The sequence below is a fragment of the Pieris napi genome, chromosome 19 (genome assembly GCF_905475465.1).
Source record: "Pieris napi chromosome 19, ilPieNapi1.2, whole genome shotgun sequence".
Classification (NCBI taxonomy): domain Eukaryota; kingdom Metazoa; phylum Arthropoda; class Insecta; order Lepidoptera; family Pieridae; genus Pieris; species Pieris napi.
In genome coordinates this window covers 10,078,791-10,106,684 of record NC_062252.1, presented here as the reverse complement: position 1 = coordinate 10,106,684, position 27,894 = coordinate 10,078,791, and the positions used below count along the sequence as shown (strand labels likewise).

The window sequence follows — 27,894 nt, the reverse complement described above, 5'->3', positions numbered from 1 at the left end:
TTAGTAAATAAAAAATAAATAAATCAGTGGCGCTACCACCTTTTTAGGTCTGGGTAATAGATTTCTGTATCTGATCATTTGTCAGTCTAATAGCCAAGTAAGCCTCTTGTGCCTGACACACGCTGTCGAATGTTTGGGACTAAGGCAAGTCAGAAAGAAAGTTCCATTGGTGCACAGCCTGGGTTCGAACCTACGACCTCAGGTATGAGATTCAAACGCTGAAGCCACTAGGCCAACACTGCACTGATGCGGATTATATATCATGCTTAAATTTCAGCTCGATCGATGCAGAACTTTTTGAGTTTTTGAAGCGTACCCAAACCAACATAACATTTATATATAATTATATAGAGTTACTTACCTAGAATTTTCACGTAAATCGTATAGGTTGCTACTCCATATGGGTTACTGGCTCTACACTCATACTGTCCCCCATCTCTGCCCTCTACGTAGTTGATATTAATTGTGCTCTTCATGCCACTAGTCGAAGGACCTTCTGAGAGCGTAGCTCTGGAAGAAAACAAATCATGTATAGCGCCATCTGTAGAAAGTACGCGGAAGACAACGCTATCATTTCCCAGTTTTTCATACTTTTTTAATATACCAAAAGATGGCGCTGTATACGGTCTATTGTTGAGCTATCTCAGTATTCACATTTATTTTTTATTTATATTTAACAAATAACATGAATTATTAGGGAAGCAACAAGCAATCTCTTACAGTAATGCATAATAATAATAAATTGTTTATTTGCAAAGAAACTTGATTGATTTATTATTAAAACACCGCACAATATATAAAAATAGGCATGCAAATTTCAAATTAATTATCACAATGATAATAATAGTAAAGCAGGCAACCTTAGTAAGGAAAATAACTAAAAATAAGAAATAAAGTACAAGAAGTGCATAACCAAATCTACAAAATAAAATTAGCACAAATGAACACTGAACAATTTTACAATTACCAAACAATCTAAATTCAAATATTATTAAAATTTACTAAAAACTAAAAGCTAATCTTACAGTAAGTACACGAATTACGATGCAATACAAAAGAAATACATGAATTACAAAAGTCACGATTGAGCAGGTTATGGTTAAGTGGTGTTTATGTAGACTTTTAAAGGAGGTTAGAAAGGCATGGTAGGTATTATCTAATATCTCTATCTAATATATGGTAGACCGTATTCCACAACTTTATTGTAGATTCTAAATAATTTTACAAATTCTTTATTTATTTTAGTAATACTTATTGCATTTTACAATAACTAAAGAATTTCAATATTTGTTTTGTTTAGATATATCTTTAAAATTGTGTTCATTTTATATTTATTATTCTGTATAGCAATTGAATGTTTAAAATTAGTTTCCAAAAAATAACTTTTCGGTATAGAACAATAACAAAAGCACTTCTTGTCAATTAAAAATATGAATCAAATAGCAGTTTTCGATATTATTACCTGGAAGTAGACAATTCAATAGGGTTGCCATTTAAAGTCCACTTTATTCTTATGGGACTATCGCCCAGCGGCTTACATGTTAGTGTGAGCGGCATCCCTACTTTAGTAGTCAAATTGGTTCCCATTGATTCAAAGTGGACTGGTTCTGAAAATAACACGTTACGAATTCTTTTCAATCTCCTTACATTACTGTTATTGTGAGTGTCACAATTTTTTTTTAATAGAACAATGGGCAAACGGGCAGGAGGTTCATCAACTTTCAATGCCAGAGGGCTCACGAGTGCGTTGCCGGCCTTTTAAGAATTGGTCCGCTCTTTTCGTGCAGGACTATAAGTCGAATTGGTTTGACAATACTTTAATGGGCTGGTGGTTCCGTTGTGGAACGACGGACGTCGAGGTGATATGGGTGGAATTTCGTATTCTGCCTCAACGTCCGATTATGAGACTCAGCCGCCGAACTTGTCTGAACTCTCCCACTTAAGCAAACATTAGTTTAGAATTTGTTGGATGAAATCTAAATATTATATGTGAAATTTCAAACAAATTTGTCATGTTCAAAAATCTCAATAAGATGTATTGCTCCGTTTTAAAGTTCCCTTTTGTTAGTTTTCGTAAAATTTTATTTACGCTAAAATAAAAAAAGGATTTGTGTTTTTTTATGCTGTGCTAATTGCACTCATCTTATGTTTGTAAACAATATTCAAATATAACCTTCAATAAAGTTAAATTAAGAGAACTCATTTTAAATAGAACACTTACTATTAACACTAATCCAGAGGTTATTACTCAAAGCCTCCCCAACTCCATTATCAGCATGACAGGCGTACAATCCTTCATCAGCAAGCGACACTACTTCAATAATAAGAGTTCCGTTGGGGTAACTGCTGACGCCGCCTCCAGCCAGATCCAACACTGGTCGCCAAATTCCAAGAGTTGCTGAAAGGATATATTAATATTTTATTACAAAAAATAAATCAGTGGTGATAGAATCTTTTTAGGTCTGGCCTCAGATTTCTCAATCTTTTTCATTATGTTTTTTTTATTAAAGGCCGGCAACGCACTCGCGAGCCCTCTGGCATTGAGTGTCCATGGACGGCGATATCACTTAACATCAGGTGAGCCTCCTGCCCGTTTGCCCCCTGTTCTAAATAATAAAAGTAAATCGGTTGTCTGTAAAGTCGGTTTACTGACGATACTTGAACGTAACAACGTCATAAGAAAATACTGATGGAATGGTTGCATTTTTCAAAAGAAAATTTTAATTTTATTTGTTTGATCGATATTTTGTATGGATATAGAGAGGGAGGTAAATGAAAATCACAATTGAATTGATCGATTACAATATAATCGATATATCTTAATATATATAAATCTCGTATCACAATGTTTGTCCTCAATGGACTCCTAAACTACCGAACCGATATCAATCAAATTTGCACATCGTGTGTAGTTTGATCCAACTTAAAAGATAGGGTAGTTTAAATCTCAAATTATAGTCGCAATTTTAATTTATTGCTAATATTTGTTTATTATTTGATAGTCACAATACCAACAGATGGCACTGTGTTGAAAGTACCAACATAAGCTACAATTTAATGGCATAACCACCAAAAAATCATGGTGGTCATGGGGACTGGTGTTCTCCTACCGTTTCCCTTGAATAGTTTACTACTATGTACCTTACCTGTACCTTAGCTACAGCAACGCTTGGCCGGTCTGATAGTACTTTATATAAAGACGTCGAACGCTGCCGAACGCGGAGGCCAATTGTGCCTCTTTGTCGCACGTTCCGCGCTCTTGCTTGCACTTCAAGCCTTAAATGGAACGCCTCAGAGCGAGATAACGCCGCATGCGTCATGTTTTTTCGTGCGTGCAGCCGGCTCCATCGAATTATAAGACGTTGTCATGTCAAAATAACTTCCAATTATGATAGCGATAATTTTTACCTACCATCTCGTTTCATCCAATGTATTTGTGGTATGGGATAGCCTTGTGCGTTGCAATACACAACGCCCCGTTGTCCTAACAACAGAGACGTATTGGTCGGTTCTTCTATCCACTTTGGGGCAACTGTAATTGTAACACAAATTTGTATTTTTCTTCCTACATTCATATTTTAATGAGAAATCAAATTTAAATTTATCTGAGAAAGAAAATGAAAGTATTATCATGCCTTGTACACATAAAAGTTAATCTGAAGTGTTGAGTCTAAAATATCTTAGATTTAATCTAGAATTGTCTATGGCAAATCAGAAAAGATTGTATTGAAATTGCTGGTATCGAATGTCTTGAGACATTTTGTGTTCCCAACCGCCGTATTCATAAATTCTAAATCAGTGTTTATACATTAACTTCAGTAATCTTTCGTCTCTTACACTCAAATTGTGTTTACGCTATGAAGAAAAGAGAAAGATTAGCACTTACATTGATTTATTTTATATGAAAGGAGAACAAGAACTAAATATTTAGTATAAGTAATTAAAATACAATTACTTAAGTTTGGTTTAATTTGTACTATTTTTACAGTATTTGTATAAATTGAGTCTAAATTAACTGAAGTTCACGAATATTATACTCCCAAAATAGTATATATAGAATTACCATTTATATATAGCTCTGTTGACTGATTCACTTTCCCAACGTGATTGGTTGCAATACAAGTATACTTTCCACAGTGCTCCAACGACACGCGTTTTATTATCAACACGCTGAAAAGCTCCGAACTTCTCTCTGTTATCTGAAACCAAAAGTCAAGTCATTTATTTCAATTAGGCCTATTAAAAAGGCACTTTAGGAAGGGACAACTAGTCATTTTTTTAGTGTATTCAGCTTTAGCTTGTAATTTTAACTTTAAAAAGAGTTTCATATGGAGAAAAATGGGCAAGATATTCCATACAAGTATACTAAATATATACTTACTTGTACTTACCCTTTTAAAATAGTTTTTACAATATTTTGTAAACATTGATTTGATAATTATATGTGAAGACACTGAGTTACGTCAAAGTTGATTAATTTTTCTCAAAAAAATACAAAAATAAAAGCAAATATAAACCTATATAACTAGATTGCAATCAGTTGATTTTGTCTACTTTGATTACAATAACCGTAATTAGTTTTTAATTACCATATTAATGTCAATGACCGCGAAGATTGCAAACCATATAAAATTTGTCTTGTTCTTATAGGAGAATACGAATAGAGTATTTACAAAATATTTATCTTATTTGACAAGTACAATTTTATCCGGCGATTTGGAGATAATGGAGAATTTCAACGTAAGTCTAAAAACACCGTACCTTTAAGCTAGGAGGCATTTTCATACCATCCTTCAACCAGGAGAAGAATATAGGTGGGTCTCCGCTTATAATATTACACGTTATTTGGACAATTTGACCCTCCTTCAGCCCTGAACCAACTCGCAACTCGTCCAACTCCGGTGCCTCCACCACTTGAATTTCAAAGGACCTGGAAAAGAGCACTAACACGTTTACTATACAAAAGTTTTATTTAAAAATACAATATTTTAAATTCATACAATATGTAAATCTATACTATCATTTTTTTAATTTTATATCTTTTTTTTCTATTTTTGCAATAACTTAATATTACAATAGAAAGCTTATTAATATAAAAATTCAACTGAAAACAAAATATAAAGAAACCAAAAACCTAAACATATTTATAAGTATAACTAATTATAAATAATGCAATTCTTGTGAATTCAGACTAACACGCCTATATAGTCTCTCTCACTCTAACGCGTACCAGGTGCACCGCACGCTTACACTACGTCACCGATCTCGGCAGAGAGATGTGAGACGCAGTAAGCGTTCTGTCCCAGTCTAACGCGTATTGGCCGCTACCATTACGTCATAGTGTTATGTTTTTATATTCGTTACGGAATTTGATTCGGTCGCCGCGCTCAAACCCCGCGATAAAATCTATGCAATAACTTAAAAATATTTAAATCATAACATGATATACACCAATTATCATGATTATAAGTCACAACTTTTGGATGTACGCGCGCACACTCCAACTTTTAGCGAGTCACCCTGAGCGACACATATTGTAATAAGATTTCTATCGAGGTAGATTATCTGTTTGTGCTCTGGCTATGTTCACAAGAGACTGCTTATATTATTAGGTATAAGATCTAGGTATTTATATATTTTAAATTATATTTTTAATTTTACAATTATAGGTGTATGTATTATTTATTTTTATTTATTCACACTTCGTTACATTTATACAGAAACAAATAAAATAATGCATAAAAATAAGGAATGCAATGGGCGGTCGTATCGCTAACAAGCGATCTCTTCAAGGCAACAGGCCAGGAAAAAAGTAAAAAAAGAAATATGATGGGTAAAGTGCAAGAATTGTATAATTTCTAAAGAAAGAAGTGTATTGTGTAGTTCTATCGTATTATAACTGTAAGGATAGAATAATTTTGTGGCAAATAGATAAATTTATATATAAGCATAACAAACATAATCAAACTTTCATGAATTCATATATTTAGTAGATATAAAAAATCACCTTCTAGCCATTTCTCCCGAGGGACTATATACAATGCAAGTGTACATATCACCATTCTCCTCTTTGAGTATCCGAGGTATGTTGAGTACCCCGTCTTCGCTCGCATCCAATATTTGTCGTCTTCTCCGTATTTTCTTCATGTTGGTACGCCTGTATCTGCTATGTTGTGGCAGTACTGCGCTCAAGATTTTCTTTCCCTTGTACTCCCATTCCAGTTTACTGAAATGGGAGTATCATGATGACTAAAATACTACAGAAAAACTACTTATTAACATACATATAGTATAGAACATATATATAAAGTACTTGAGAGCGATTCTCTAACTTGCATTTGAACAGTTAGCTAAAAATCAAAACAATTGCTCACATCATGGAGAAGAATATAATGACGTGAATTAGAACGAAAAGTCCCCATGTTCCTAGGAAAGTTGATAACTATTTAAAAATTAATGTAACATACGCATATATCCTTAGAAAAGGGTGTAGCGCCACTAATCATTTGTAATAAGTAAGCACTTATATTATAGTTGGCATGTGAAAAGGCAACTACTTACATCCGGGTCTATTTACTAAAATAGTACATAGTATATACACTATACAGTAGAAAATACCAATCGGATTTGGTGCGACGGGGTGTGTCAGGCACAGATCTGATCACCTACTTGCCTATTAGATCGTCAAATAATCATAAAACAGATACCTGCACCTAAAAAGCTTGTAGCGCCACTGACTTTTATCTATGTGACAATTAAAACTTATACAATAAATATCATATTAGACATATGGGTGCTTGGAATGCTAAATTCATCCAATTCTGCTGATAAGTAAATCTATGACAAGGTAAATATTATATTAAAATGTATGAACATATAAATCTGTTGTATATATAATTGTTATCACAGACATGTATCCATTTAGTTTTATGTAATACTAGCCGTTTCGCGCCCGCTTTGCTGGACGAATTAAAATAAATTTTATGTTTCATTATTTTATTTTTTTTCATATTTTTATTATTCTTCTTTTTAACTTCCCGCTAAGAAAATTGAAATATTTCGAAAATCGAGTTTTTAACAGATGTTGACGTTTAGAGGTTCTAGGAAGCCTCCCCGAATGTTTCCGCGGTGAAGTCCGTATGGATAAATTTTCATAAAAGTAAAACAGCAATAAAAAATGAAGGAACGTTGGAATTTAATAAAGAAATAGCCATAAACCATCTCGGAAAAATTCGCATCGAATGGTGGTAGTTTCATGTCGATAGGATCAGTGGTTTAGGCGTGATTGAGCCTCAAACGAAGACCATTTTCATTATATATATACAGATATTAAGAGCTGAAGTGGAAAAAGCGCAAGAAAATTACATTTAATGATCCTCGAACCTGTTTGAGGAAAAATACCAATTTGTACGTTGATAAAAGCTCTTGTACAGGTAAACTAGAAACTTTATAGCACCTCTCAGCGTATAGTCAGCGGAGCCAAATAGGTCGAACATAACTATAAATTGGGACAGGTATGAGAGCTGTATGCCAAATAATTTTCTAAACGGTTTCTATTTAAACTATTTTAATTTTAATTATTTATCTAAAACCTCTAGAAAACAGCCTTAACCTGGTGGTTACGCGTATGAGTCTAAGCCCACGCTTACTCAGTGCGTAATAACCCAACCCATGAGTGATAGAATCTATTAACGAATCTAAGAAATGTGTTCATTATGAAATCTTATGGATATTATGGCTTGCATCTTTCTCAGTCAACGATCGCAGTCGATTTGAAATACGTGATGTAATTATTACCATTAGTTAAATACAACACGGCAGTAATGAGCGCGTGTATTTCTCTATAACTTATCTACTATATAAAAATAAGTCGGGTTTTCCTTCCTGACGCTATAACTCAAGAACGCACGAACCGATTTCCACGGTTTTGCATTCGTTGGAAAGGTCTCGGGCTCCGTGAGGTTTATAGCAAAGAAAATTCAGGAAAAATTTGAACAGAAAAGCGGGATCACCAAACGAAATGTTACATAAAACGAAGCCATCTGGTGGCGAAACGGAGTTCGCCGAGTTTGCTAGTGTCTTATAACAATATCGATTGAAATATTGTTTTTTATATTCAACGTTAGCCCCGTCTCACCTCCCTTAGTTAAGCACAAAAGCCGCAGAGCAAGTGAAAAATAATAAACGCCTCAAATATAAGTCTTTTCACCAACTTTTGTTCTCGTTGGAGTAGAGACTCTAGGGTCGTGGGGTTCAAGTGCACGGGGCTAAATCAAGATTTAAGTTACTGGTGACCCCAGAGCTGGTGCTTTCCTTGTTTAACAAATAAGTCGCAATTCGTCTACGATGTGTGCCACACACAGGTGGCTGACCACCAACTTGCTTAAAATAGACCAATGATCATGGAACAGAATCTGAGGCCCAGACTTGTGGCGCCACTGATTTTTAATTTTTAACATACAATTTATTAATACGCCTAATGTATTATTATAAGTATATTTTCTCATGTAAGTAAAAGTAATGTTAATCAGAAATAAATATCTTAAACCGTAATTGATTTTTAAAAGCAATACAAACCTTATAGGATATCCGTAGTAAGGACATTTTAGTTTGAGCCCGTCACCACTCTGCACCTTTATTGGGGGAAGTGTTCTAATATATGGTGGACCTGTATCGAAATAACAGCGTTCAAACACAATAGAATGAAATTTGCAACTTAATCTATATGATAAGCAAGTTATCTTCTGTCTAGATTTTTTGCGTTTCAGTCTATTGACGTCCACCGCTAGATATATACCTCTCCCCTAAATTTCCAGTATGACCGGATCCTCGCACTTTCCTCCACCTCACCAGGTCATCTATTCTCATAGAAGGAGGCCGTCCAACGTTTCGCAATATACAGTCGCAGTCAGTTGAAAAAATTTCATTAAGAATACAATACTTTTACTTTCTACTAACCGAAAACATCAATTCTAGCTGAATGCCGCAACGAGGAGTCGCTCTCATACGCAACGCAAGAGTATAGGCCTCCATCCTCAACTCGAGACCTGGATATATTGAGATGGGATATCACCCCCACCCCCGATGATGACATCATCTGACCTAAAATGTATCTGTAAGTACAAAAGTCAAATTTTAGAATATATTTCTGTACATGATATAGTTTTTTGTTATTTTAGTGGCTTCAGAGTGCGATTCTCATCCCTGAAATCGTAGGTTCGATCCCCGGCTGTGAACCTATGGACTTTCTATGTGCGCAATTAACATTTACTCGGACGGTGAAGGAAAACATCGTGAGGAAACCGGTTTGCCTTAGACCCAAAAAGTCGACGTGTGTCAGGCACAGGAGGCTGATCACCTACTTGCCTATTAGATTGACAAATGATCATGAAACAGCTACAGAAATCTGAGGCCCAGATTTAAAAATGGTTGTAGCGCCACTGATTTATTTTTTAATATAGTTCTCCAAATTTGAAAAATATTTGAAAATAGATTAAAAGACTTAGGGTCTGTTTCACAATATACGGATAAGTTCTACATAAGTTCCAAATGAGCTATTTAGTACTTATTGGTAGGATAAACACTATTGTTGCGTTTCACGACTGTCCAATAGCGCTATTCGTCACATAAAGTCCATCAAAAGTTATGAGACCGATGAAGTGTCAAAAAGCACAATTTATCTTCCAAATATTTTATGTGTTGCATAGCTATTTGGTACTTTATCTATACATTATGAAACAGACCCTTAATATAGCAAAATTTATATACCTCGCGTCAGTATTTGTGGAAACTATGACACCATCTCTTTCCCATATGAACCTTGGAGGCCTGTCACCAGTTGCTGTACAGTGTAGACTTATCTGGAAATACCGAAAGCTTTTCATTCATGAGAAGGCACCGTTTATGGATCACTTGTGAATATCGATGTATTACACAACTTCCAATACTAAGACAAATTCTGATGTGTTTGGATTTAATAGTTTTATGTTTAAAATTTATAAGCTATGCCTGTGGACACCTGTAGGCGATACAAAAGCAAAGTGTTTGTGCAATCGTAGTATTTAAATCTAAAAGGATTTGTACTCACATCTTCGCCTGGTGTTACAATTTTGTCACCAAAATGCTGCGTAATCATAATGTTGCCAGACCCAAGATCTCTTTTTATTCTTACACCTGCAAAAATTAATACACTAATTGCAGCTTGAAAGTATATTTTATTCATGTAAATCTTAATTTATAATCTCTGTAACTTTGGCAGTTTTCAACAGCTCCAAGGTGTGGCTAGACCCATATACGTTTGTATCGCTACTAGATTATAATAATTTAATGTAATTAAAATGTTGGCAGACCTAAGATCTCTTTTTATTCTTACGCCTGAAAAATAAATAAGTTACACTATTTATTTTTCAGCAGCTTAACTGTACGAAGATGGGTTGACTGAAATGTTTGTCGTTTTTTCTACAAGTTAGACACGTTTTTAGCAAGCAAATGTGATTTATAACCGATTCAAGAGAGGCTATATCACATATCAAAAATCGAATTCACATAAAGTTTCACAAGTTTCAGGTGGGTGAAACAGCGATCTGCGTCTGCGCCCAGTTAATTCAGCTTTAAGTGTGATTCCGAGAAATTTACATTGAAGAGATAAAAGTGCGAATAGTGATAAAGTACTGTGTAAAGTGTGCGTAACTGAAGTGACTGTGTGTTTTGAATTTGTGTGTTTTTACTGCAATTAAGTTTTAGCTGAAAATTTTAAAATAACCCCTAGAAGAGATTTACGGCGTTTTGTATTAGATCCCTTAGCTCGTAACAATTTCTTCACGTCTTAACTCTTAATCAACGTAATTTAGTAGTAGTCCTCCCGCAACCAGGTGTGGCAGGACCCATATAGGTCTGTATTGCCACAAGATTAGTTTTACTAGATATAAGTATAGAATCGTACCGTTTTTCCAGGACCGCGCGCTGTTATATTTGTCTTCTTTTCTTCTAGTATTCTTGTGAAAATGCGACCTGAAATAATGTAATGGGCACATTTTTATTATAATCATATATTATTGGGATGTCTTTGACCCCTTGGGAACGGGTTTTGGTATGGGATGCTTGCTACTTGTGAGAAAATGTTAGGACACTCCCTCGGAACACGGAAGCACAAAAGCTGTCGCGACCCCAGAACAGACGGAAAATAATAAAGTCTCAAATATGAGCCTTTTCTCCAACTTTGATTTTGTTCCCTTTGGTGTAGATTCTTTTATTTTATATAAATATTTAACTATTATTATTACTATGTTATATTTGTGATTATTGAATATATACATATTGAATGTCTTCTACATACAACTAACCTTTATTTATTATTTTTTTTTTTCAAAGCGTCCATGAACTTAGTAATTTAGTATTATTTTCCTATAAAAATAAACTATAAATAAAGGTTGAGTACTAAGAAAACCTTCAAATAATAATAATTATTATTATTTAATTCCTCCTCCTCCTCTCTCCTCCTCAACTCCTTATATGTTTTTCTCTGATATACAACAACCTTTAATTATTAAAAATCATCATACATTTTATACAGGAAGGTTTTTAATATCTAATTTTATTACACGTAAAACTAGACCTAAACGGAGAGATCGTAAAGTCATAAATTTATTAGGTAGATTATGCACAGCCACGCACAGCTAATTTCATTAATCTGCCTAAATTTATGCATAGTTAAAACTAACTGTGTGTGTATGTAATTACATTGTTTTATTTTACTTTGGTTTGGACGGTCGCCAGTGCGTTGTTTCTCTTTTTGTTATTGACCGTCGCTTGTTTAACTCAAATAATTGTCGAGTTTTAATGTAAAAGTTTAAAGTGAACATATATTTACTTTTAAAAACTTGAGTTGCCATTAAAATAAACAATGAACGCCGTTTTGTTGTACTTATGCGATAACTGATTTTAACAATTATTTATAAGGACTTTTAAATCCAGCTTTGATATAGGAGGTAGGACAAAAATATGAAATTGACGTTTTGTATGGGAGGAACAAAATTATATATATTTAATTAATCAAAGAATGTACCATTGCTATCTATGCACTTTTGACGACTTATATGTAGTTTTTTAATCCTTTTACTAAAAAGACATTCCGACGGGAATAAATACATTCTTTGAAGGCGGTTTTGACTGCCCTATCAGAGTTGCTTTTTTACCTTGCAAGATGTTATCCAAATTTCGAAATAAATGTTAATCAGTTAAAGCAAGGTCCGGAGAGAACGGTGGATGGCTTAGACCTTCCAATTGAATCTCCTCTAATTTGGTAGCAGTCTGTTGTGCAGTGTGTGGTCTAGCGTTGTCGTGAAGCAGCAGTGTCCCAATTTCCATAAACTAACCATTGACTTAGACTACCACTGTTAACGGGTTCTTTTGCTGTTATTATGGGAGTTTGAACAACTGCTGCGGTTTAGAATCTCGCACTTATGGTCAGTCTCAATACAGTTCAGAGCCCTTACTCTGTAACTTCCAATAACGATTCCTAGCCGAAAAATGAGAATTTGTACCGCAAGATTTCGACATGAGCTACGCATATTAAGTAAACGAAGTAAGAGTATCAGTAACAATTTTTTTTTCTAATATTAATATTTAGTGTGTTTAATTAATATTTAATTTCTTTTTTATATATTAATATACTTAATTGACTTATGTTTTCTGTTGTCTTTGTATATTATCTAACTGTTTTCTTTTATAATATGTATAATGTATATACGTATATGTGTAGCTGTAAAATTACTTATAAATAAATTAACTAAATTGTAATTTCAAACAAAACATCGTAATTGCTGTTGGAAGTTGCAGAGTACATGTTGGTCACTATTTTATGAGGTTAAATTATCTTCAATACTCACATTACGTTCTGCCGATGCATACCTGAAACAATAATTCATGAATTTATAAACCTTAATTATCAGATATTGAAGCTTTCAGTATCCATTAATAATATATTAGCAATATACTAATTTTACATTTCACATTGTTAATGACATGTAATTTATGATAATTAAAAATAAATGGGAAACTCGTTTAATGAACCAATTAATAAAATGTTTGTAATGTAATATTCCAGGAATAAACATAGATATATATATGTAAAAAATTATTAAGTTACTTAATTTAAATTCTTTAGATAGTTAATTATATATAATTAACACATTGGAGGTTCATTCAGAAAGTTAAAAGCACAATTATAATAAGGAATTATTTGACAAACAAAGAAAGCAATATGATTTTAAACCTTAGTGTATGTAGAAAATGGAAAAGCTGAATAGGAAAAACAGACGAACTAAGGATTGGACCATTTAAAATAATGATGAAAATTTCGAACTCCATTTACAAAATTGATCAAACTTATTCCATATTAACAGTTCCCAGCACCTACAGAAGAGAATGAAGATAATCATTAGTATTGTAAGGCCCTTTTCACATGTATCCGGTCACGTCGCGGTCGCCGTGCCGTGCAACCGTGCTTTCTCATGTATACGGTTTACACACAGTCGCCGGCTATGGTAGTAGCAGTATTATCGAGAATTTTGGGGAACGACAACGTCTTTTATCATGGAACAAAAAAAGATAGCCTTACTCCTATTGTATCGACGTCGTCAGCGTCGACTTCATTACATACGTCAGAGAATATATTGGATAGATCCGTACAATACTTTGAGAAAGGAAAAGGGAGATTTTTACACAAAGTTTATAGATCTTCGAGAACATAAGGATATGATGATTGCCTGTCGAATGGCATTTGCGCTCGCAATGCCGTACCGTGCCCGTGTTCATGTGAACGCATCTATACAAGTCCATACAATACTATAAAGACGGTTGTCGCGTCAAAACTGTGCTTATAGTGGATAAAGACGGCTGACACGCGGTCACGGCACGGTCGCCGTGCCATGTGAAAGTTCTCATTGTTGGTCATATATTACTAGGGCGTAATGGTCCTTTAAATTTATTTTGGGTCGAGATGTAAAAAAAATACTTCTCTTAGATTAAATTCTTTAGATTGTTACGAGGCATCGAGCTACGACATCAAAATATAATTACTAATTGTTCTGTCTCTCCAAAACAGCCTTAGCGGATATGCTTTTGTTGCAAGATGCAGACGGCCAATTTGTTATCTAATTATATCATGTTACAAAATGTCCTATCAAAATGGAGCATTGAAACTAAGTACAGTAATCCCTTTTATAACACGGTAGATTGGTTTCGCGTTAAAGTGGTATTCTCGCAAACGCGCTTGTACGACCCCGTATAACGCGTAAAATGTTTTACGATTAACTTTTGTCGTTACAGGGAATTTAAATCGAAAAATCTATGTTATGTTCGAAATATGTGCAAGCAAATCATTATTAATTTCACAGTACAGAAATATAGCGTGTGAAATAATAATAATACTCCGCGTTATAAGAAGAGAAGAAATATCTGTGTTATAAGAGGAACTGAAATCGCGTGTTATATCGATGCCGTGTTATAAGGAGGATAACTGTACAATGTTATTCCTGGTCTTCAGTATAGCCTAACCCTTGTATCACCATCTGTGTCTTCCGGTTTCACCCACTTTAACAATTTGAACTAGTAGGTCCAGAGCGCTTATATTTGCGGCTTGAATCGGTTTCAAGTCGAGTTTGGAAAATTCCAAAATTCGCACTAGCTTAATTCTATTTTCGCTCGCTATACACTCTTTACAAAGTTTACTTAACTAAAAAAACAATACTAAAACTTTTTCAATCAAACGGTACCAGAGTCATTTGCATAAGCAGTTTTAAAACTCCCGAAGAACGAAATACCGTTTTCGAATTGAACAATTATGGTCCGTCGTTAATTAGACTTTATTGTGAAGGGGCTAAAGTTGGTATTGGCTTGCTGGTGCGGATTACAGGGTAAGCTAAAGTTGTGAGTTTGAAGTGCATTGAGTTGCACTCCACTAAGTCTGAGTTTTTGTAGTTGGGCAAAGTTGTTCCGCAACACATGGGAGTATGACGGTACGTTGATTATTTAATACATCAATAAATAAGTAGTGTAGCAATGATTGTGGCTAAATAGGTATAGGTAAAACAGTAATACAAATACAGATGGTTCAAAAGGGTGGCAATTTAAAGCTTTGCGCGTTTGCATTTGATCGAAAACGAAGCACGAACATGGCTACTTCGTTTTAAAAACTATATCACGTTCTAGCTCTCATAAACTAACATATGGGTATTGATATAAATAAATATTTGTATATATAGTGTAGTAAAATGAATATAACAGTTTGTAGCCCAGTCCAACATTATACACGAATACAATGCCGTTGACTACGTTGGCTGCGGCAGTCTGAGCGCATGGGCCAAGATTAGGCGGTGAAGGCTTAAATAAGCGGCCTAGTGATCGGAGACCAGTAGGTCGGCCTAGGTACCACTGGATCAACAGACATAGACATAGTAATAACAATAGTAAAAAATATTTAATGAGAGATATCAAAACAAAAATTTTCCCTCATCTCTTTCAGTTCGTTTCAAGTGTGTAATGCGTGTGTGCTGTGGTTGTAATTGACCCTGGCTCAGCATTATGCTGAGGAGCAGACTGTTCCACAGCGCTGTGCACTAAAGCCAGCAATTGGCGTGAGGTGACACAGGACAGGGAGCGCTGCAAGTTTATCCTTTCGGACACCAACGGAGTGAGTGAGTGAGTGTAAAATAATACTTTTTGAAGAAATTAGCCATAGACTTAAAAGAGCCAAAAGCCAAAAACAAAGAGGTACTTCCTTAAGAAAAAAGAACTAATACAGAAATCTTAGATAACTCATAATGGCGTTGTACCGCCACTGTATATACTATTCCATTCCAATCAGTTTTTATCGAAACTCATTTGTACGGAAAAAGCAATAAAAAGTCTCTTAAACAAAGCGGCAGATAGAGTTGAACAAAAACGATTAATTAAGTTAAAAAGAAAAACGGAAATGGTTTCAGCGGTGAACTAAATCACGAACAATAGCTCTATTGAGAACGTTTTAGGAAATAAACAAAGTATTTAAGAAAGCATTTTAAATTTAGAAGTGTGTTTTAGAAATGAATAGTATTTTCATTAACGTGCAAAACCCGAAACAATATTATTTCATCGGAATGAACTCTGTCGGATATAATGAGTGGAAAGAAAATCAGAATCACTCCTGGCGTAGAATGTACCTGTTTTAAATCTATAAATACTTAAAATTTACGACAAACATTCACAATTGTTCCATCAGCCTCGTAAAAACACGAATTATCTGCGTAATTTGCCAATGTATTGCGTTTTAGCTAACTACAATACAATTTATGATGATGTAGGTTTTCCACTTTACCAAAGAACGTGAGGAAATATTTTAGGAAGCGGGAAGACTTTGACTTTATTTAGCAGTAGTAGCCATAGTATTGTCTTTGATTAACATAACTTTTATTCATTTATAATTTATAATAATACATAACTTCAATCCGGTCAAAATAGTGTTTTATTTAAGTAGTAGCCATTTTATTTTTTTCTAAATATTTAGTAGTAGTTTGTTTAATGTTTAATTTCAGGTTTCTTTCGTTTATCTATTCTTGTACTTAATTGACTTATGTTTCCTGTTTCGTATATTTTGTTTGTCAATATAATCTGTTATGATTTTGTATATTGTTCAAGTTTTTATTTTTTATAATATGTATATGTGTAGCTGTAAGATTACTTAGAAACAAGTAAGTAAATTTGTATATAATATTGACATTGTAATGGATAATATCTAATAAATCCCCGTAAACGCGTTAATTGAATTTCAATATAAACAATATCCAAACGATATGATTTCATAGATTTATTTTCGCCTCCACGAAAATCACAAGCGCGTGCATTCTAGCGTTTCACGTTCCTTCGAGAGACGAAATCGCTTGCATGGCACAATAAATCATTAAAACTTTGACGTTTTACAAAAATCGTAATGTAAGTAGGTGTGATATTATTATTATTATTTATTACTTAAGATGTCATGTGGAACATGGTGTAATGGTTGCAGCTCCTTACAAACGTTGTGTAGAAAATTAAAAATTTAATTTCAATTAAATTTTCAATTTTTCCAATTCAATTAAGGCTTAAAAAGAGTGGCGGAGATTTTATTGCCTACTGTTATTCTCTTCCGTTCTACGCCCTTGATTTGAGAACTGGCAATAAATGTATAGTTAGAAGCATTTCATATACATTTCTTTTTTGACGTTCATAAGTGTACATTGCGTTACCTATATGATTAAATGATTTTTTATTTTACTTTACTTTACTTTGATATATAATAAAATCTCCCAATCTATGGATTCTGATATAGTCAATATTACGCTATCCGAATTGGATTTAGAATCTACACAGACATTATTACGTATTTTGGTATTACTCTGGTTAGTGGTTACACAAACTAACACAGACAGCGCTAACTTATAACCACTCTCAGTTACACTCTCAAATACATACGCACACACCTATTCACACACAGGCATACTTATGCCTACTTGTGCTTGATTATTAGTATCACAAAGACTACCTTTTCTTTAAATGTTTTAAACACCATGTACCAGGGAATAATTGTAATCTAGTTACTCCCTAGGCCAGAGAATTTTGTCACAACCATATTTCTGTCATGAATAAAGTTTTAATTTATTAATATTAATTAATTAATTAATTTATAATGCTGACTTTTCCCTAAGGACGGACACAAACGTTAATTACATTCGCAAAACCCTACGTTAGGTTATACATATTATATAACTGTTATATTAGTAAACGCGTTAGCCAAAGCCAATATTTTGTACACTAAATACACATTTATTAAAATTATATTATTCAGTCTCATTAAACAACAACAGATTTTAGTCATGTTTTAGTAGTAAATTAATAAGCAAGTAGTGCACCTCCATTACTTTAAATTGCAATTGTGGAGTATAATCAAAACAGTCGGATACTTCCCAATTATAAAAACGATTTTTTTTTATGTAATAGGATGCGCACGGGCTGGAGGTTCATCTGACGTTAAGTGATACTGCCGCCCATGGATACTTCCGCATACTTCCAGAAGGATCGCAAGTGCGTTGCCCGCCTATTATGTTCACGTTAGTCAAAGAATATGAAGATATACGGGTCTTGTTTAATAAGCCGCTATAAAGAAGATTGTAGTATGCTAAAGTGCTATAAAAACACTATTAAAAAACAATGTAATACGAAGCATTACATAACTCACGTTGTAACACACTGAAAAAAGGTAATTTGGGCTCCCTTTAACTATATTCCACGATAGCTTAAATAAGTCAAGGCTTAAATATTGATTGTTTGTCCAGTAATTATTTGTTCTGACAAACATTCATATATGGCATTCAGGCATTCATACGGGTCATAAAGGCAACTCTGGGGCTGGAATGTTAACAGCTAGGGCGGATGTCAGGCGATTATCATAGAGTCTAGACATTAACTTTATGCGTAGAAAGGAATGTAGTCTCGGAATGAGAAACTGTTGGAAAATAAACTGTGGCAGACGCCAGTTTTATATTAAACGCAGGTTGGGACATAATAACAGCGGTATTGTTCAAAAATTTTAGGACTCAGACTGAACAACGCTGTCTCATTTAAAAACAATTCATTGTTTTAAACAATGCTAGATAAAAATGCTTAATTAATATTTTGTGCTAGCAACACTGGGTTAAAATGACTTGTTTAAGCGGAAAATTCATATTTTGGCAAAGTGCTTGTAGGGGTCAAATTACCGGGTTCATTTTCGTATACAAGAGGGGTTTAATAATGTATATACTTATATATTTGCAACGAATATACGGTTAGTATTTGGTAAAACTGGCCGTAAGTATAACAAAAGAAAAGCTTCTACTAGTATGGATTTTCATTTTTAATATAAATACATATACTAATAATAACATAATTAAACATAAGTACAAGAATCAGTATTAAATAAAACGAGTGAATGGTATCCTAAATAAACACTACCAAGAAACTGACTTAAATCAGTTCAAATAATGCACCACTAGATGGCGCTGACGGACTTATAAAACGCGCTGTCGTTGTTATTTTTAAATAGCGGAAAAAAATATGAGTTACTCAAAAAAGAAAAATAACAAAAAATTACGGAAAGAAAAAAAAGGAATTTCACAGCGCTGGTCATTCTGGCCAGAGACCACAACTGTTAGTTTGTGCCTCAGAAGTCAGACGCAAAAAATTAAAAGAATGTAATAATAATAATAGTATTTACTATTTCGTTACAAGTCTAATATATATAAGTTACATGACACTAATTATTTCTGAGGCTATCTGGAAACCCCTTCAAGTCGAAACTTGTCAGTAGCTAGGAGTTTTAAAAAAATGCACACTAAGCTGCTTAGCTCTTAAATATAAATTTTGCTATTTTATTTTATGGTGTTTTGAGTGTAGGACGCACTGTAAACTACATTAGATTTATTATTATATTTTTACATGAAAACTTTATAATAAGAACGTTGCCATCGTAATTTTAGTTTAACAGATCTTTAGTCTTCTGGGCTCAGATTGTGTATCTGTAAGGCCCTCTTAAATTTATTAAATATGTTAATATTGTGAATTACTTACGGTAATCTTAAATAAAAAATCATAATTAAAATAAATTAATAGAACATGGACCATTAATAAAGTATTTATTCCTATTATTGGAACGAAGTTCCTTATCGCGCGTTATGAAAGGGGGGGGGGGGGGGGGGGTTGTCACGACACTTTTTTGTTATTTGCTATTGTAATACACCGGTTCTCGTCCGATCACCAAAGTTAAGCAACGCCGGGCGAGGTCAGTACTTGGATGGGTGACCGCCTGGAAACACCTCGTGATGTTGGCTTTTTTTTCTTTTTCGTAGGGACAAGAAATTAAAATTATTTTTGGAATCTCTTAACTAAATTAGTCGTGGTAAACGTACACCAGAATCCCTGTACAATAAATGTGGGGTCCCTAGTTTCCTTGCAAAATACAATACATACCTTTAAAAAATATTCATTGTAATTCTGCGAATTCAAAACTTAGTGAACTAATATAACAACGAGAACACCTTATACAAGGAGATGAACCAGATGAGACTGAATTAAAATATCTGAACCACGAAATACAAAATATGATTATTAATCGTGCCACTTAATTTTATATTTAGGTTATTTTACTATTTAATCCCAGCGTAGCACAAGGACATCATACTTCTTCCTCTTCTAGATTCCTGGTCTCTTAAAACTTTAATAGACGATGAAATATAATATTGGTGTCGAGAAAATCTATCATACTGTTATGATACCATTTAAAATATAAATTAATCGAAAGGAACTTCGTTCCATCCGGGTGTCCCTTGACACCTCTCATTTTATTTTTTCCAACACCGGAATAATCCCATAACGTGTACAAAAATCTATCAAATTGTTTGACCAGTAATATTAAATGCACCAAGAATAACGCGCAAATTCCTACAAGAAAACTCTACTCACTTACAAAACAAACCCGCTTGGCATGTTTTTTTTTTTCCAAAAGATGCTCTATACTATTTTTTTGTTAGTATTATAACTGGAATAACTTTATTCTTTCTATCACCTGACCACTGCCGGTATTACTACCAATATGTGTAATGTGTATATGTTACAGTAAAAGTTCGAACTACGGTTAATATTAAGATTTAAGTGTAAGTCTTAGGATTTACCGACATGAGTTGGTAAATGTTAGTGTTTCTGAAAATGCGACGATTTTTTCGAGCTTTTACCATCCGATTTCAGTATATGCTAGGTTTTACCACTGTCAGCTGGTAGATGTTGGTTTTAGGAATAAAATAATGAGTAATTCATAATGATTTACTTTAATGAACAATTAGACAAAACAGGTACATAGTATTATAAAGGTATCATATGATAGTAATAAGTACAAAGTAATACCAACTTCTTTAAATTATTTTGAAAAAACACATAACGTATATCTCTGAATATCTCAATCTCTATCATTTCTATCTAACTGAATCAGTAGTTCTCTATTTGGAATTTAACAACAAAATATAAACATAATGCTTACATAAGCTAGTCTAACTTAATAATTATTTTTGTTTTTCAACATTTACCGTGCCATTAATGTAGATCCTAAGATTTACCTACGGAATGGTGGTAAGAGTTCGAATCGCAAACCTTTTGGGACATTTACCATTAGGAATTGGTAGATCTTAGGTTTTACTGGAATATCTTAGGATTTACTGCAGTTCGACTGCTTTTACAGTAACATATATATATTTATGAATCGAAATGTACAATTTATCATTCATAGGATAATATGCGAACAGAGTAGGAATAATATACTTTGACGTGACGCGAAACAGATACTTTGACAGGTGAGGGCCACCAGATCCACTCGGCTTTATTGGAAACATCAAGTATTCGTTCCTAGAATATATTGTAAATTCTCTCGTTTATGTATCTGTAAGATATATGTAACGATTGCTAAGCCTACAAGTTTTTATAATAACAAACGGTTTCTTAGAACTATATCTAATAAATTAAGGCCATTGTACTAGCCTCAAATTTTTGAGTCTGAAGAAAACACTTTTTTACCGGATTGAAGTTATGTATTTATTTATTTAATTATAAGTAACCTAACAGTACAGCTAACATACATAGTATTATAAAACAAACACTTAGACAGTATATAAAGCCAAAACAGATTACATAGATAAACAATATTATATACGACAAATAAAACAAATAAGCACATCAATAGACAAAACTATATAAAGGAAAATGAAATTTAACATTTAAGACAACAAATAATACTTAATATTTCAAATCATTACCTAAACAAAATCAGAGTCTTCAAATTCTTTCTCACATCTACTTTGGTGAGGTGGAAAATATCCATATCCTCATAATTAGTGTCAGAGTTAGATAAAACCCGAAACATTGGTGAATTATGCAGGTAATTCGAGTTCGTACGAGGCACATGGAACAATTTTGTGTCTTGTCGCATAAGGAGAAGGAATTTTAAAAGAAATTAACGACAGCAAATAGGGGCTATCGATCCGCCCATTAAGAATAGCGTGTAAAAAAAGCAGGTCTTGCTGCTTAGTTGGTGACCGTCACGCGAAACGTCGCTGAAATTTAAAATTATGTAAAATAATTGTAAATTTATAATAATACATAACTTCAATCCGGTAAAAAAGTGTTTTCTTTAAATATGTAAAGGTTATGTCAATAAAATACAATATTATTGAGTCTGTTTTCTTGGTAATTAATTTATGTATCTATAAAGGGAAATAGATCGTCCTACTGCGCACACACGCTTTACATTTTAGGGTCTTAGCAGTGGTTTCCTCGCGTTATTTCCTTCACGTATTAATATTATTTGCGCATAAATAAATTAACAATGTAGTATGAAGGCGCAACCTTGTGAGAGGCACACATCTCTGGCTAATAATTAAGCCTCATTTAAACATTCATCCATCTGTGCAAAAGATACACTTAAAATTGTATATTTTATTTTTTTAGGACCTCTTATACAGTATCGTATCAAACTAACTCCATCTCTATCTATCTTAACCATTTTTCTCCTATCTTCCTCAGCAACTTCTTTAAGTTCGTCAGCCCACCGTGCAAGAGCGCGACCTCTATTTATTATGACGGTTTTGAAAGCCTGTATCATATATAATTTATATTATATACTAATTATTTTAAAACGTGACCAAAGTCCAAGTGGCTACCAAGTAGTTGTAAAAATAAGTACAATTGTCTCAACGAAACGCAAGAAGCGAAATGTACTGGCACAAGACAAACTTTTGGAATTTTTAAAAACCTATTTTATCTCGCAACTTTATACTTTACCAACGAGAAAATGAACTAAGTTTTTGCTTCGCTTAACTTGAAACACTTTGGTGTTTTCTATATTTTGGAAGGACATTTTGTATACTTTAACCATACATATGTATGTAAGGGATTATTTACACGACAGTTTAGTTTTCTTTGATGATGAGAGAAAAGCAATAAAAATGGACAAAACTTATCATAGAATGGTACCCTTTAGACGGAAAGAGACATAGAGGAAGACGGGTTAAGAGATGGGAGGATGACGTTAAGAAAATAGCGGGTTCAACATGGATTCGCACTGCAAAAATGAGAAAAGACTGGAGAGCTTTAGAGGAGGCCTTTGTCGGAAGACAACTTGTAACAGAACTACCGTTTGTCGATATTAGTTAAACTCTAGTTAATAGTCAAAATGTGTTTTTTAGTCATAAGTAAATTAATTTTAAGCACACGAGACTACTCAGTGTAAAACTTGTTAACAACAATAAAGGCTTTTTATTTTTATTTTATTTTATTATTTAGTTTTCTTTACTACGTAAGTAATCTCAAAGACCCTTATTGTAAATCATGGCCTTAAGTTAGTATTGTGTTTGTTTAATACAGAAGTTGAGCAATGTTGGCCACTTGGCTTCAACGTGCGACTCTCATCCCTGGAGTCGTAGGTTTGATTCTTGGCTGTGCACCAATGGACTTACTATGTGCGCATTTAGCACTCGGTCGTACGGTGAACGAAAACATCTTGAGGAAATAAAAATCGTGCCTTAGACCCAAAAACTCGACACTGTGTGTCAGGCGGTCAGTGCCAAACGGAACAGATACAGAAATCTGAGGCCCGGACCGGAAGGTTGTGGCACCATTGGTATTTATTATACTGCGTTTGTTTACGTTTTGTTTTATTGATGAAATCATTATCATCGCATATAATATGGCAATAAACTTCCACGCTTTATAATATTATATACTTTACTAAAACGAATGATACGTCCAATCTCAATGTAACATTGGTTCAGAATATTATTGAAATAAGTCTATAGAAAGTTATGATAAGTGTATCTCACTCTGATAATATATACATGGGATAAACAGGCAGGAGGCTCATCTGATATTAAGTCACACCGCCGCCAAGGGATACTCTCAATGCAGAGGGCTAGCAAGTGCGTTGCCGGCATCTTAAGAATTGGCTCTTTTCTAGAAGGACCCTAAGTCAAATTATTTTGGAAATACTTCAGTGGGCAGCTGGTTCCACATAGTGGTGGTGCGTGGCAAAAACTGCCTTCAAAAACGCTATAACGTTAAAATATTGATATATTTTATAACAATCTTCTTACAATTAAATTTTGTTTATATCGCTCATAAGCAGGCTTAAGTTTGTAAGTTTATATTTAGTTTTTTTATTTTTGCTATTTTGCCAACATTTAGTTCCTTGCTTTTATGTATTTTTTCCTTACTCGTTTGTAATTTCTATGTCATATTACAATTGATACGTGTAACAATTTGTTGCGTCATATTTTCGTGTATTTTTTTAACCATGTATTATATTATAATTTTTAACTACTAGAGATACATATTTGAATCTCCGACTTGCTCTTATTCAGGTAAAATATGTATAATATACAAAAATACGTTGACCTAATTAAAATACATAATGCTAATTGTCAACAATCTTACATAACCACAATATAAACATCATTTCATATTTATAAATGTTCCTTATACTTTTCCTAACAACTTTCGCTATCTTTTTTGCTTAAGCTTTTCCCGTACTACTTGTGTAATGTATTTTAGTATGAGACTTCGTAAAAGAAAACTTCTCAGTGTAAGTTACGTCTGTATTAAGAGAATATATTACATTTTATTTTCATAATAATTTAATTTTAATACATCGATGGTGAAATCGGTGGCGTAGGCCTTATCGTACATATCTGGACCAAATCAAGGAGGTACTAAAGAGACCATTAAAACTACCCTTAACCGCAGAGTATCATCAAAGTGGATGAAAGCGAGAGAGATATGTCAGAGCCATAACAACCGGAAATCTGTGGTCTCTATAAACTTTCAATATAATAAACCTTTCACCAAAAATAAAAACCAGGTACATGGCAGGGAGTGGTACAGTGCAGACAGAAATGGCGGGATTTCGAGGCCTATTGCCAAAAATGGGCATACAGATATCTAAAATGAAATGAGATGATATAAATCTGTATTTAAATGTAAAGTATCTGAAATAAACGGCTATTTTTGTTTTATTTTTATAAACTATAAGGGTATGTAATTAATGGTATACCGATATATTTATTTGATAAATTTATGAGGACATACATACTGAGCCTAGATTGAAGAGAGAAATCAATAAAATTGTCCAACGACTTGCAATTCTTATACTAAATAGGTTCTCATTATAAAAAAAATGTGTGCGTGTACTAGGTGTACACACGTAAGAAGTGAAACTTATATAAAACCTTTGTTATACGCAGAGCCATAATTGGTTTGTTTTAAGTTTAGAGGTCCGAAACTATTTCTTTAAACACAGTAAATTTTGATACCCTGCCTAGCATACAATTTACAAATTAATTGCTGCAAATTGCGATTAGCAAATTTCAAGTCGAAAATGTAATCCGTTGTCAAACTTCAAAGTCAAAAACATACTATATGTCATATTTTAACGCCGATAAAGAAGTTTGACTTCAAAAAGCAACATGGCGCGTAACGGAAAAATGTGACGCGTAACGCAAAAATGTTACACTAAATTTTTTTCCAACCCCGATAAAGAAGTTTCACTTCAAAAATCTTTTTTTAATGAGAGAGAGGGTTTTTAGTCATTTATAAACACAAAATGTGTGAGTCTCTTTCCTATAAATCTAAACTTTGTGTGGTTTTTGATTTGCCCACATTTTGGTCTTCCTCGATTAAATATCTCGTAGTAATACATTTGTGACTCACCGTAATGCCGTCCGTCAGGCGGGATATCGGTAATCTCGGCCTCGGGAAATGCGAGATTCCTGAAACAGACGAGATTATAGAGGTTCAGATAATTTCTTTTCGCCCGATGAATGTAGTAATTGAATTGTATAAGATATTGACAGATTATCTGTTATGTAATCCATACTGTTCATCGAATATTTGCAAGGGGTGGAGGTTTCCAAAATATATTTTTTAAGGAAATAGCAAAAAGTAGTCGACATCACAGGAGACCGAAGAGCTGGCAGCTACCTCGGAGAATGATTTAGTCTAGCTATTCGAAGGGGTAACGCTGCCAGTATCTTCGGTACCTTGCCTAAAGGGACTCCTTTTAATAATATTAAGGTTAGTTATTTTTTCTTTTTTTATTATAATTCATGATTTGAAGATTTATCCTCAAATAAAGTATATAATTTTATTTTTTCAAGTTTACCTCATCATACATAATATGTTTGGTACATAATATGTTACAGTATTTTATCTAAAATGTATCTATGACAATTAACACATAAATATGTTACAAAAAATAAAATAAAAACATATTTTTTTTGAAAAAAGTAATTACCAGCAAAACAACGGATTATTTACGAGATAGGCACTTAACAATGCTTTCTTTAAAATTGATCAGCCCACTACCGAATATATCCAGCTCCGGATAAGTAAATCCATTATAATCAATATAATTACATATACGGCAGCCATTTAAGGAATAAGGAGTAGAATAAAGGCATGTGATTGTAGCAATTGATAATTGCAATAACAAGACATTAGTGTGCGCCTTAAGTTGTAAGTGTTTTTAATAAGTATTAATTTGTCAAGGTGGTGTCAAGGAGTCGAAAAGCCTCAACATTCACGTGATGGTGGAGCCTATGTTCGTGGGCTCCAGCAGTATTTTTTATTAATATGGCGACGTCCTCTACATTAAGGTCCCGATGGAGGTAATTGCGAATGTACCAGGGAGCATATTGTATACATAATCAGAAAAAAAGTTTACACCAGTGTGGTGGAAACACAAACTGGATACAGTTTTTCTGAACAGAACAATAAAAACGAATAGTTTCGTTTCTGTTTTACATTCTCACCCCAAATCTTACACGGTATTTAAACGGCTTCCTTGCTTATAAAAAAAAATATATGTTACATCCGTTTCCAGTGAAAATTACTTCAATGCGCTTTAATCGTACGCAATCGTTTGGAAACGCCGTATCTCTTGCGGGTTTCCGTTCATACGACTTAATGGATGCGAGTTTTAAAAGGGGTATACTTCAAAGAACTTTTTTAAAACCCCACACCATTGAGAATGTTAGCTACAAAAGAACATTGTTATATGCTTGGCAAAGAAATGTAGTGAGTCACTCGAAACTTATCACGGAAATAAAAAATATATCAACACTTCTCTTAACGCTAATAAGACAATAGGAATTACCCGTATACAATCTATTGCGTGTTGGACCGAGAATGTAAGTGCGTGTTCCTATTTCACCATGCCTCCTGCTGATAGAGGACAGATTTTTGTTTTTAATATATTTAATTATAATTAATTACTTAAGATGTCTTGTCGAACATGGTGTAATGGTTTCAGCTCCTTACAAACGTTGTGTTAACAAAAAACTTGGCGATTAAAAAGAGTGGCGGAGAGTTTCTTTTCTTCCGATCTACGCCCTCGATTTGATAACTACCAGTAAATGTAAAATAAGACGCAATTAATAATTAATTTTTTGACGTTCATAAGTGTACATTGTGTTACCTATATGAATAAATGATTTTGAATTTGAATTTTTAATTGAATTAAAAATTCTTAAAGAAAATAATGTAGACATCTTTAAATACATTGCACTCGCAAGCGTATGGCAATTTTCATGGCCGCGCTGCCCATTGTATACTTATCGTTTTTATTTATACCAATAGTTATAATTAATATTTAGTTGCGTAACAGTTGAGACTTTAGTTTTAACAATATACCAGAGATTTTCTATCTGGTTTAAATTCTAACTATTTACTCGGCAGCCAACGGATATACTCGTACGCTGTTCGCTAAAGAAATATTTGACAAACATTTTGTATTGTACCTTCAATCTCCCG

General features: G+C 33.6%; 1 protein-coding gene across 1 annotated transcript in view; it reads right to left on the bottom strand.

The window, feature by feature from the left end:
• LOC125059361 (Down syndrome cell adhesion molecule-like protein 1) overlaps window positions 1–27,894 on the bottom strand; it is a 114,512-nt gene that overhangs the window by 20,150 nt on the left and 66,468 nt on the right. The window contains exons 4-17 of the mRNA XM_047663757.1: window positions 25,795–25,853; window positions 12,888–12,909; window positions 10,943–11,010; window positions 10,088–10,173; window positions 9,769–9,860; window positions 8,959–9,113; window positions 8,578–8,668; window positions 6,008–6,226; window positions 4,762–4,930; window positions 4,064–4,199; window positions 3,413–3,532; window positions 2,222–2,398; window positions 1,463–1,607; window positions 362–510 (exon numbers count right to left, since the gene is read on the bottom strand). Of these exons, the coding sequence (XP_047519713.1) occupies window positions 362–510; window positions 1,463–1,607; window positions 2,222–2,398; window positions 3,413–3,532; window positions 4,064–4,199; window positions 4,762–4,930; window positions 6,008–6,226; window positions 8,578–8,668; window positions 8,959–9,113; window positions 9,769–9,860; window positions 10,088–10,173; window positions 10,943–11,010; window positions 12,888–12,909; window positions 25,795–25,853 (1,688 nt within the window). The remainder of the gene's footprint in view (window positions 1–361; window positions 511–1,462; window positions 1,608–2,221; window positions 2,399–3,412; window positions 3,533–4,063; window positions 4,200–4,761; window positions 4,931–6,007; window positions 6,227–8,577; window positions 8,669–8,958; window positions 9,114–9,768; window positions 9,861–10,087; window positions 10,174–10,942; window positions 11,011–12,887; window positions 12,910–25,794; window positions 25,854–27,894) is intronic.